Source organism: Calliphora vicina, chromosome 4, assembly GCF_958450345.1.
Source record: "Calliphora vicina chromosome 4, idCalVici1.1, whole genome shotgun sequence".
Lineage (NCBI taxonomy): Eukaryota > Metazoa > Arthropoda > Insecta > Diptera > Calliphoridae > Calliphora > Calliphora vicina.
Genome location: NC_088783.1, coordinates 80,852,690 through 80,864,728, shown reverse-complemented (window position 1 = coordinate 80,864,728; position 12,039 = coordinate 80,852,690). Strand labels below are relative to the sequence as shown.

Genomic DNA, 12,039 nt, shown 5'->3' with positions numbered 1-12,039 from the left:
GAATAAAATAAGTTGGTTTGTTCGAAAAAAAAGTATTTTTGTTTTAAATGTGGAAATTTTAACTAATGAAGAAAATAATTATTTTAAACTATTGCTAGTTGTTTTTATTTTTATTTAATGATTTTTTTTTAGTTTTTTTATAAAAAAATATATAAAATATTTAGAAAACTATTTAAATTTTTTTCTTTCTTGATTCTCTTTATGTTTTGTTAGTTTACATTTGTTTTTAGTTTCTTTCTATGTTGTTTACTAGTTTTTTGTTTTTTTTATAATTTTTTACAAAATTGTTTGATTTATTTATATATGAATACAAAAAATCTGTTTACATTTCATTTTAAGATTTTCTTGTTTAAATATTGTCTTTTTTATTTATATAGATAATAATAATAATAAATTTTCTCTCTGTGTATATAAAAGAAAATCATAGACACCTGCAACCCTGTTCTGAACCCTGTACAGGGTTGCAATTATGCAGTTAGAGTTGCCATTTAATGTTTGTAGCTTAACCGTTACACTTTTTGTTGTTGTTGTTGTTTGAATTTGTCATATAGCAAAGATAGATTGATAGATATGTGTTTTCATTTACTTAAATTTCTATAAAAAATGGGTTTTGTATATATAAATAATTTATGATTCTGTTTTACTCTCTCTCTGTCTATGTCTGTCTTATCTTTTGTTTAAGCATCGTCTCCAATTACTTTTGTCTAGGTTTCCTGTTAAATTAAATTTAAATTTGTTCTTTTTATAGTAGTTGTTCCACAGGGTGTTAATGTTATTGTTGTTGCCGTGGCTAGAATTTGATGTTAGGGTTTATATCAGCACTCAGACTTATCTTCTTCAACCAAGTATTGTGTGTCCTTGCCGTTGTCGGTGGAGGGATCTAATTCTCTGGTTCTTAATTGTAATTGTGGTGAGGATTTGTGCGTTATACTGCTAGGTGCTAAAATGGCTGATACAGGTTCCGTAAATGGACCGATGGGTTTGTTTTTGGAGGGATCATGTGGCACTTCGTAAATTCCTAAAACCAAAAAAGAAATCAACACCACATTGATTTTATTCATATTTTATTTTAACTTACCTGATCCATTACTTATACTTGGATCGGTATTTGTACCCGATTGTACAGCATCATACATGGGATTAGAGAAATCTCTTGTTTTACCCGAATTCACAGTTTGTAAATTATAGCCTTCCAGTGGAGCTACATCACCCGTTGCCGTACCAGTTGGAGCATTGGGACCCGGGAAACCAGGAGCATTAAATTCAACATTAGTACCCTGACGGAAGGTTACGCTTTGTGAAGATGTTAAAGTTGGCAAACGGGCCAATTTTCCACTAAAAAACAAATGTTTAAATTAAATAACCTTGCCATTTACAAAACTCTTATTAATACTTACAATGGTTTCTTGCGTATAACGAACCATACACCGGCAGCTGCCAATAGCACCAATAATATCACCATTATGGGCACCACAACTGCAGTGACATTTGCTCCACCATGACCAAACATGCCGGCTGCATTTTGTTCACAATGATTGCCCTTGAAGTCAGCTAAACACTCGCACATCAATTCACCGTTATTATCCTCCACACAGAAGCCTCCATTTTGACAGGGGCAAATTCTGGGAGAAGGTCTTTGTCTTTCAGCGGCAGCATCACAAATTATCTCAATAGTGCTGCGATGTGAAGGTAGGGAACCAGAACTGTCGGGACAGGCACAGCGATGGCCACCCGGCACCAAAAGACACAAATGGGAACAGCTCGAACCGAAACAGGGATCTTTTAGAGAGGTGTTATAACGTTTCTCGTGGTATACCTTAAGGCCAGCCGGATTAACCAAGTTACGATGCACCACCACCTGAACACCACGACCAAATTTATCTTGTCGTATCAACTCTCCCGTATCACGGGTAACCCAAAACATGTTCGACTCGAATACATCCAAAGAAACAGGATGTCTTAATTTATCGCTCTTAACAATAGTTTTGCGTCCTGAACCATCCGGTCTTATCGATTCAATGGTATTCAATTTAGTGTCCACCCAGTAAATGACATGATCCTGAGAGTAATCGATTGTTAGGCCGGCGGGATGTCTTATTTGTTCGGTTATTATGGGGCGACGTTTAGAGCCGTCCATCCAGGATACTTCAATCTTAGGAGCAGAACCGGCATCAGACCAATATATTCTACCCAATTGTGGATTTACCGCTATGGAGGTGGGTACTTCAATGCCAGCATTTACTATAGATCTGCGATAGCGACCATCTGTGGTGGCTACCATTACACGACCACGAGGCTTAGAACCAGTTCTATCCACCTCAGCCCAATAGAGATTATTGGCCAACCAATCAACCGCTACAGCAGTGGGCTTGGAGCCTCCTTTCATATTCAAGTCCTGAGCATAGCCAATCTTAGCCTGGCCATCTACAGCATTGACCATGTACGAACGTTTAATGGTCTTGTCATAACTGTCAGCCCAAAATACAATTTGCTGTTCGGCATGATAATCCAAAGCCTCTATTCGTTTCTCCGATAATATCACATCAAACTCTTCTCTCTTTTGTAGATCTAAAGCTCGTATCTCTGGTCCATTTGAGAATATTAGCACAACATCATCCTTTTCAGCTTTGCAAACACCCGAGGAACTGTCCACCAGACGGAAACCTTCGCGACACGAACAGGAATAAGTGCCATTTATGTTATTACATTGATGAGAGCAGGTGTGTTGACGTGTGGCGCATTCATCCACATCTATACATTTCTTTTTGTTGTCTGGAGCTATTATATAACCTGGATAACAAGCGCAGATGTAACCACCATCGGTTAAATTGTGGCAATGATGTTGACAACCACCGCGATTCTCTTCCAAACAAGATGAGGTATGATGACAGCCTAGCTCATCGGATGCATCTCCACAATCATCCGAGTAGTCGCATACTTGAGCTCTTTCAATACAATTCTTATTGGCACATTGGTATTGGGTGTACAAATCACATGGTTTAACCTTGGTAGCACATATGGTCATGTTATTTTCATCCGAACCATCTCCGCAGTTGTCCACACCATCACAGATTTGATAACGAGCCACACAACGATGATTGGCACATTGGAATCTACGCAAAGTATCACAATTGAAATCGGTACAAACTTTAGGATCTTCATCCGAACCATCACCGCAATCGTCAGTGCCATCACACAAATCCGAGGGTGATACACACAGATTGTTGTTACATTGGAAACGTGATTCTGGACAATAGCGTCCGCCGGGGAAGCGAGGTGGGCAATCCATTTCATCGGACATATCACGACAATCACGGTCACCATCACAACGGAAATAGGAGGCAATGCAGTGACCAGAAGTACATTGGAATGTACCGTTCTTGCACTTGAATCCTTCACAGTTCAATTCGTCAGAGTTGTCACCACAATCATCCTCATGATCGCACTGCCAACGTGATGATATACATTTGCCATTACCGCAACGGAATTCCGATTCAGAGCACTCACGATACTTGCCCTTGCAAATGGCTTCATTTTCATCCGAACCATCACCGCAATCATCAGCAAAGTCACACATCCATTGTCTGTGAAAAGAAATTAGTTGATTACAATTATAATTAAGATCTGTACAATGTTAATTCACTTACTTTGGTATACATCTGTTGTTGCCGCATTTGAAATCGGTGTCCAAATTACAGGAAGGACAATTCTCAGGCTGTTCATCACTGTTGTCGCGGCAATCATCTTTACCATCACAGAACAACCATTTAGGAATGCAACGGTAGTTCGATTGACCGGGACATCTTTGCCAGCCAGTTGTACAGTTACGTTGACGGCACATATAAGCGGGTTCATCCGAATCATCACCACAATCATTATCGAAATCACACATCCAAAGTTTAGGTATGCAGCGACCATTTTTGCAACTAAATTCAGTATCAGGATCGCAAGTACGTTTATCTGGAAAATAGAAAAAAAGAAACGTAAGAAACTTTATGACATATTGCTTTATTTTTAAAACTTACGACACACAGCAGGATCTTCATCGCTACCATCTTTGCAGTCGGCATCGCCATCACAGCGCCAACTGTCCAATATACATCTGCCACTTGATTTGCATTTGAAATCAGAGTCGGGACAAGGTAAATCACAATTTTGTTCATCCGAGCCATCACCGCAATCATCAATGCCATCACAAATTGTGGCCGAAGGTGTACAATTGGTGTTCTTACACTGGAATGTTCCTGCTCTGCAGTGACGTTGAGGACATGTAGCCGGTTCATCAGAACTGTCTTTACAATCCTTTTCACCATCACATTTCCAGAACCAAGGTATACATTTCTCATCATCACCGCCACAACGATGTTGTCCTGTGGTGCAATTTGCAATACAAGTCTTGCTATCACGAGCCAAATAAAATTGATTTGGACAGGCACACTTATAGCCAGGTGCCCCTTCTTCAATGTAACCCTCAATATTCAGATAAGTAGACTCCGGAGGTGGAGAGATAAGGCAGAGGTGAGAGCAACCACCATTATTGGTACCACAAGGATTATTATAGGGTATTTGTCTTAAAGGATGATTAATATGTATATCATAAGGACGGTGGGTTGTATTACGTAGGACGGTAAAGTTAGCACCAGTAAATTTATTAGCTCGAGCTATGGCCTTCAAATTCCAATCACTCCAATACAAGTAGTCATCAAACAACGAAATGGCAAACACATGAGGCACTTTAGCACCCGACAAGACAATATGACGATGTCTACCCTCTAAATCGGCATAAGCAATGTAATCCAAATGAGCATCAGCCCAATAAATACGATCGGTAAAGTAGTCTACAGCCAATGCATTGGGCCAGGCTATATCATCCTCCCAGGTTAAAATGCGTGTGAAATTCGAACCATCCATGCCCATTTTGGCAATGTAGGCCTGCAAATGCCATGAAGTGAAATACAAATAACCGATACCTGGATGCACAACTATAGCTCTGGGATCTACGACTCCGCTTCGTAAAGTTTTGCGCTTGGTACCATCCAGCTCAGAAACATCCAGGTTTTTGGAGTGTCTATCCAACCAGTAGAGTTTACGACCCACCCAATCTATAGCAATACCTTCCAAACCATGGGAATCATGACGAATTACCGCTTCTCTTGGTGGTTTCTCACTGGGATCTGTGTATTTGGATCTGAAAATTGTTTTAGCGGTGACATCACAGAAGTACATGTATTCTTCTTTGATGTCAAAGTCCAAGGCAACTACATTCATGAGATCTTGATGCATAAGATTCAATTGATGTCCATCAGCCGACATGTTGCGTACATAATATTTGTTGGTAAATATTAACCAGGCTGGGGTATTGTCTTTGCGTTTACAAGTGTGTTCATCCAGCTGGCGTTCGTAGTAACGTTCATCACATTTACAATAGAAGCTACCGGGAGTATTAGAGCAGTGTTGTGAACAAGCTCCTGGCAGTTCAATGCATTCATCAATGTCAGCACAAGCTTTGCCATCGGCTAAAAGTCTAGAATAAGAATATTGTAATATAAATAAAAGCATCTTAAATGAAAATGAGAAGTAATTAACTTACTTGTAGCCCTTATTACAGTCACAATAGTAACTTGTAGGTGTGTCAACACATTTATGACCACACTGATTGATTTCCACCTTGGCACATTCATCCACAAAACAATGAGCTGGTTCATCCGATTCATCTGTACAGTCAGCCACCTTGTTACAAACCAGTGTTGAGTTTATGCACTGACCATTACTACAAGCAAATTGACCTGTTGCACAGGTAACATTATCCTTTTTACAATCCACCTCGTCGGAATGATCACCACAATCGTCTTCACCATCACAACGATATTGATTGCGAATACATTTGAAATTTTGACAAGTAAACTCTTGAGGCGAACAAGTCTTGTATTTAGAATTACAGAATTTGCCCTCATCAGTACCATCACCGCAATCATTGTCATGATCGCAAACCCAGCCCTACAAGTGAAATTAGTTTTAGAATTAAAACTTGTAGCAAAAAGGAAATCAATTAAGATAACATACCTTGTTAATACATCTTCCATTGCCACAGGTGAACATATCTTCAGCACAGGGTTGTTGTGTTGCGCAATTGTGTAAAGTAACATTTTCATCAGCACCATCCACACAATCTGGATCACCATCACATATCCATTTCTTGGGTATACACTGAGCTCTACCCCAGGATTTATTTTCAATACAAGTAAATTCGGTTTCTTCGTCACATTTACGGTCATCTAAAAACACAAAATAAAACCTTCAGTTTTCTAATCACTTGGGCAAAATAACTAAAAACTTACTGCATTGGTGTCTGCCATCTTCATCGGAGTTATCCAAACAATCATTATCGCCATCGCAAATATAGATACGTGGTATACAGTTGCCATTGTCACAGGTGAATAGATCACCGAAGCAAGTTCTTCCTTCAGATTTACAATACTCTGGTGGTTCATCAGCACCATCACCGCAATCATCATCACCATCACAATACCAGGTGGCAGGAATACATCTGTGGTTAGGACAACGGAAGCTGTTGGTGGGACAAGTTCTTTGGCCGCAATGTAGAGGATCTTCATCCGAATTATCACCACAATCATTGTCACCATCACACAGCCAGTAGGGTTCTACGCAAATGTTTGTCTTTTCACATTTCAAATGATTTGCCGGGCAAGTAGTGTTAGATGGACATCTCTCATGAGTCTCATCTGATGTGGCATTATCCTTGCAATCATTTACACCATTGCACACCTGAGATTGAGGTATACAACGACCATTAGCACAGGTGAATTCACCATCCACACAGGGAGGATAGGTACATCCAACTTCGTCACTGCCGTCTTTGCAGTCATTTTCATGATCACACTTCCAGCTCTTGAATATGCAACGACCATTGTTGCAGCGGAATTCATTGGGAGAACAGGAATGGTAGGCACAGTAGTTGGGATCTTCATCGGAATTATCACCACAATCGTCATCGCCATCACAAGACCACATGCGTGAAATACATTTGCCATTTTGACAATAGAATTTGCTGGCCTCACAAGTATTATTACGGGGAGCACACATACGTCCCTCATTAACCACCTTGGAATTGTCATCACATTTACATTCAGCTTTACCATTTGGAGCAGGATGACAAGATTGTGCACAGCCGCCGTTGTTGATAAGACAAGGATTAACACTACATTTCTGTCTCTCTGAGCTGTATACTCTTATATCTCTAGGGGAATCTTCTAAACGTTTAACCATTTCCACCATATTAGCACCAGTGTGTTTCTCAGCTCGATAGACACCTCTCAATTGCAAATCAGTCCAGTATATATAATTACGGAATACGGTTATGGAGAAGGGATATATAGTAGCAGCCACTAACAGTTCTCTATTTTTACCATCTAAATCAGCACGTTCGATCTTTTCTCTTACCGCATCGGTCCAATACAGCTTGCGTTCATCATAATCTATAGCCAGGCCGGAGGGTTGGGAGAGATCTTTATCTACGATGGCTCGTTTAAGGGAACCGGCCATGGTGGTCTTGAAAATCTTGCCCGAAGTACCAAATCTACCCCAATCGGTGAAGAACAAAGTACCATTGCAAGGATCCAACACTATAGCTCTGGGTCTTTCCACTCTTGCTATCATTACCAAATCGGTGCCATCCAAGTTCATGGCATAGATGGAGTTATTTGAACTATCGGTCCAGTAAACCTTATTTTGAGTCCAATCATAAGCTATACCTTCTGGATTAATACCCTTACTTAAAACAACTTGGGCATCAGTGAGACTGGGACTATCTGCCTTGGTGTAGGCGATTTTAGCCCATGGACGGATTTGTGTATAGAACATATGATTGTCATTGTAATCAAAATCTAAGCCTACTACATTGGTCAGATTTGTCATGGGTGGGAAGGGTATTTGGGTCGATCTGGGATCCAAGTTGACAGCTCGTATTTCAGTGCGTGTGGCAAATACTAAGTACTCATTAACAGATTCGCATTTACGTTCATCATTGGCCAGTTTGCCGGTGGCACAGTCACATTTGTAATTGAGGCGTGAAGGATTTGAGGCATCGGGTGGGAAGCTGAAGCATAACTGGTCACAACCACCATTACCTAGGCGAGTGCAAGGATTGCTTTCATCTTGTGGCTGGTTATTGATACTGTAAATCGCTATGTCTCTTAATTTAGATAGATTGGTCCTGACTTTGGTGGGTAAAGAGTTATTTCCAGGTAGTTTGGATGCTTTAAATACAGTCATCAAATTACGATCTACCCAGTAGACATCTCCCAAATGGATAGCTATACCCATTGGATTAGGCAACATACGTCTGATGATTTGACGATTGCCACCGGAATAGGAAATCTTCTGTATAGTGTCCAATTTAGAATCTACCCAGTATACATCGTGCGTTAACATATCTACAGTCAAATCTCTTGGATTCGATATGCCTGATGTTACCACTGGAGTCCAGTTGCTGCCATCTAAGAAGGCCTTGCCAATGCGGGGATATTGTCCATAATCAATCCAGTACAAGAGACGCTTAATGGGATTAACAGCCAATTCACGAGGAGCATCATTTGTAGTCTTAACCAATACCTTGCGGTGGCTGCCATCTAACCAGCATACCTCCACATAATTTTCATGAGGATACACATTGGTGAAATACATATTACCGGCTACCCAATCGATGGTCAAACCTCTAATGCCATTGCTGCCAATGCCCAATTTAATGATGTGCTCCAATTCTGTACCATTGGGACGGGTGCGGAAAATACCACTCCATTCACCTCTATTGTACTCAGCCCAATAAATCCATTGTTCACGGAACAAAACATCAACATGAAGAATATGATGGCCCACACCAGTAATAGGAACCATAGCTTCTGAACTGTCAGACAAAGAATAGCCTCGGGTAACATCCAATTGCGATACCACAGCAAATGTCTTATAAGCAACACAAGTGACATCATTTTCCTTGCGATAACCCATACCGCAGGCACAGGTACGCGAAGCACTATCATCTGGTATGCAAAGATGTTCACAGTTGCCGTTGTTGGTCTGGCAAGGATGTTGCATCATGGGTCTCTTTTTGTAAATCATCATGCTCTTTAATTCAGGTTCATTGTCTACAATTGTCTTGGGATTATCGCCTCTAGGCAAATCTACTCTCACGATATTTTCATAAGTTGGATCCAAATAATACAATCTGGAATCTAAAATTCCTAAACTTTTAGGCTTGGAAATAGCATGTTCCTCAGTCAGCAATACTCTGTGATCTTCGCCATGATAGTCCATTACACAAATAGTGGCTGGGTACTGGGTAGAATAGTACACCAAGCTCTTGTCTATATCCAAAGCAATACTTTCGGGTTTCTCAATATCTTCTTTCAAGACTATGGGGTTATTGCCGTTCATATTGACTCGACCTATCTTTGTAGGCACTCCAAAGCCACCTTCATCAATCCAAAATAGTTTGCCATGATTGGGATCCAATACAATTTGTTTGGGTTTGGAAACTGAAGTTTTGTTGCCATCATTAGCCAAAATTATAGTGCGATATTTGATCTTGCCATCTACGCGAACAGCTTCAATGTTGCTAGCCACACGGTTGCCCATATAGAGATTACGACCCAACCAATCAAAGGCAATGGTGTACGGAGCTCCCACTATACCGGTATCTGCACCCAAGAATTGTGTCTTATTGCCACCTCCATACGGTGTGGTAAAGATAGTGCAGTTTTCATCATCATCTTCTCGGCCCTGAACCCAATAGAGTGTTTCACCTTTACGATCGAAATCTAAACCGGTGCTGCTTTCAATTCCAATTACTGGCGCCAAGTTTCCAGCACGAGCATCACCACCATTCAAAGGAATGTCAACGATTTGGGTGCCTTTTACTACCATAAGGAAGGGGTTTTCTTCTTCTATACAGCGACCTTCACTTAATAAACGATATCCGGGTTTACATTTGCAGGAATAACCTACACTGGCACTTGGGCTGAGTAAGCACAAATGCTGACATTTGGAGTTCTCACATGGATTGGGATGTATAGGCTGCAACGAAGGATGATGAACATGTATGGACAAGGGTTGACTTATAAGATGGGAAACTACGGTTTGATTGTGACCACGGAATTTATTGGCGGACAATACACGATTCAGCTGTCTGTCGGTCCAATATAGAGTATCTTCGAAAAGTGACAGGGAATGCGGATGCAAAAGATAATGACTGCCAGCCAATACTTGTTGTCTGCCAGTACCATTGTAGTAACAGAAATCAATGAAATCCAATTTCGAATCGGCAAAATAAACTCTCTTAGTAGCTGTATCCAAAGTTAAACCATTAGGCCAATATATCTTCGTATTTATAATTGTATCTCTCATAGTGCCATCCATGCCAATACGTTCGATACGTGGATTTTCACCCCAATCAGTCCAGAATATAAATCGGGCATCTGGACTGGGATCTATGCACATTCCTCTAGGTTGTGTAATATTTTCTCTAACCAAAACCAATCTATTCGAACCGTTTTCAGAAGAAACTTCTATAGTGTTGAGTTTACTGTCCAGCCAATACAAATTCTTAGCTATCCAATCATAAGCCAAACCTTCGACCAAATCTAAACCAGTAGTTATAATTTCTTGAGGATCAGAGCCACGATCTAACCGTGAAATCTTTTTCAACTTCATGTCACTCCAGAAAATAGTGCCGGTGTGCATGTTGGAAGCGGTGGCAACAACATTCTCTACATAAATCGGTACTCTCTCTAAACCTTGATCTTTCAAATCAGCTACCAGGATAGAATGACGATTGGAAATAATCAGGAAGGCAGCTGAGTGATTAACAGCTTTACATCTATGTTTGTCGGCGTCTAAGAGGTAGCCATCATTGCAGGAACAAAAGTAAGATCCTTTTGTGTTGGTACATATCTGGGAACACAAACCGGGAGGATCACATTCGTTGGTATCCACACAAGTATATTTATCTTCAACAATTTCAGAGCCAGGTGGACAAACACATTGCGCACCCAATGGAGTCTTTTGACAACCATTCGAACATAAGCCCATCTGATGTGCGCACTGTTCTAAATCACAACCTTCACCCTCATCAGCACCATTCGGACAATCGAGAGCGCCATCACATACCGAAGTCATGTTAACACATCGTTCACTTATTCCAGGACATTGCCATTGACCGTGCGGACATTTAAAGGCAGGAGGAACACAAGCATGTTGGGTACTTTCGTCAGAACCATCACCACAGTCATCTTTGCCATCACAGATATAAGCCTTGAATACACAGTTGGTGTTATTACACTTGAAGAAATTGGGAGCACAAGTGATTTGACCACAATCTTCTTCGTCCGAATGATCGGAACAGTCATTCGATCCATCACAATGCCAGGCTATGGGTATACAAAAACCAGTGGACTTGCATCTAAAGTGTTTCTCCAAATTACATTGATTCGGACCCATAGAGGGGCAACCCAATTCATCGGAACCATCATTACAATCGGGTATACCATCACATTTATACGACTCTTCTACGCATTGCCGGAGATCAGCACATTTGAATTGATTAGCCAGACAGGTAATGGGTGGACAATCTTTTTCATCTTGTTTATCGAAACAATCATCATCACCATCACACACCCAACTCTGAGGTATACAATGACCTGTGCGTGGACATGTGAATTGGAAGTAGGCACAAGTTTTTTCAGCACAAAAGTCTCCCTCATCGGAGCCATCACCACAATCATTTTCACTATCACATTTCCACATATTGGGTATACAGCGACCATTGGCACATGCAAATTGAGCCGTACCACAAGTAACATTGCCACATTCAAATTCATCGGAATTGTCGCCACAATCATTTTCCTGATCACAACGGAAGTTAAGAGGAATACAACGGCCAGATTTACATTGGAATTCATTGGAGCCACAAGTAGGTTCTGTAAATGAGACAAAATAAATGTAATTAGATAAGTGTTTAAGGAAACT

At 40.6% G+C, this 12,039-nt stretch overlaps 1 protein-coding gene across 3 annotated transcripts in view; it reads right to left on the bottom strand.

The window, feature by feature from the left end:
- Nucleotides 1–219: 219 nt before the first annotated feature.
- The window catches only part of mgl (megalin), a 388,320-nt gene continuing 376,500 nt past the window's right edge, over nucleotides 220–12,039 (bottom strand). For all 3 annotated transcript variants that reach the window (XM_065510333.1, XM_065510332.1, XM_065510334.1), the window contains exons 8-15: nucleotides 6,339–11,990; nucleotides 6,064–6,275; nucleotides 5,591–5,997; nucleotides 4,026–5,524; nucleotides 3,648–3,960; nucleotides 1,398–3,584; nucleotides 1,079–1,335; nucleotides 220–1,018 (exon numbers count right to left, since the gene is read on the bottom strand). In XM_065510333.1, the coding sequence (XP_065366405.1) occupies nucleotides 816–1,018; nucleotides 1,079–1,335; nucleotides 1,398–3,584; nucleotides 3,648–3,960; nucleotides 4,026–5,524; nucleotides 5,591–5,997; nucleotides 6,064–6,275; nucleotides 6,339–11,990 (10,730 nt within the window). In that variant the 3' untranslated portion in view covers nucleotides 220–815. The remainder of the gene's footprint in view (nucleotides 1,019–1,078; nucleotides 1,336–1,397; nucleotides 3,585–3,647; nucleotides 3,961–4,025; nucleotides 5,525–5,590; nucleotides 5,998–6,063; nucleotides 6,276–6,338; nucleotides 11,991–12,039) is intronic.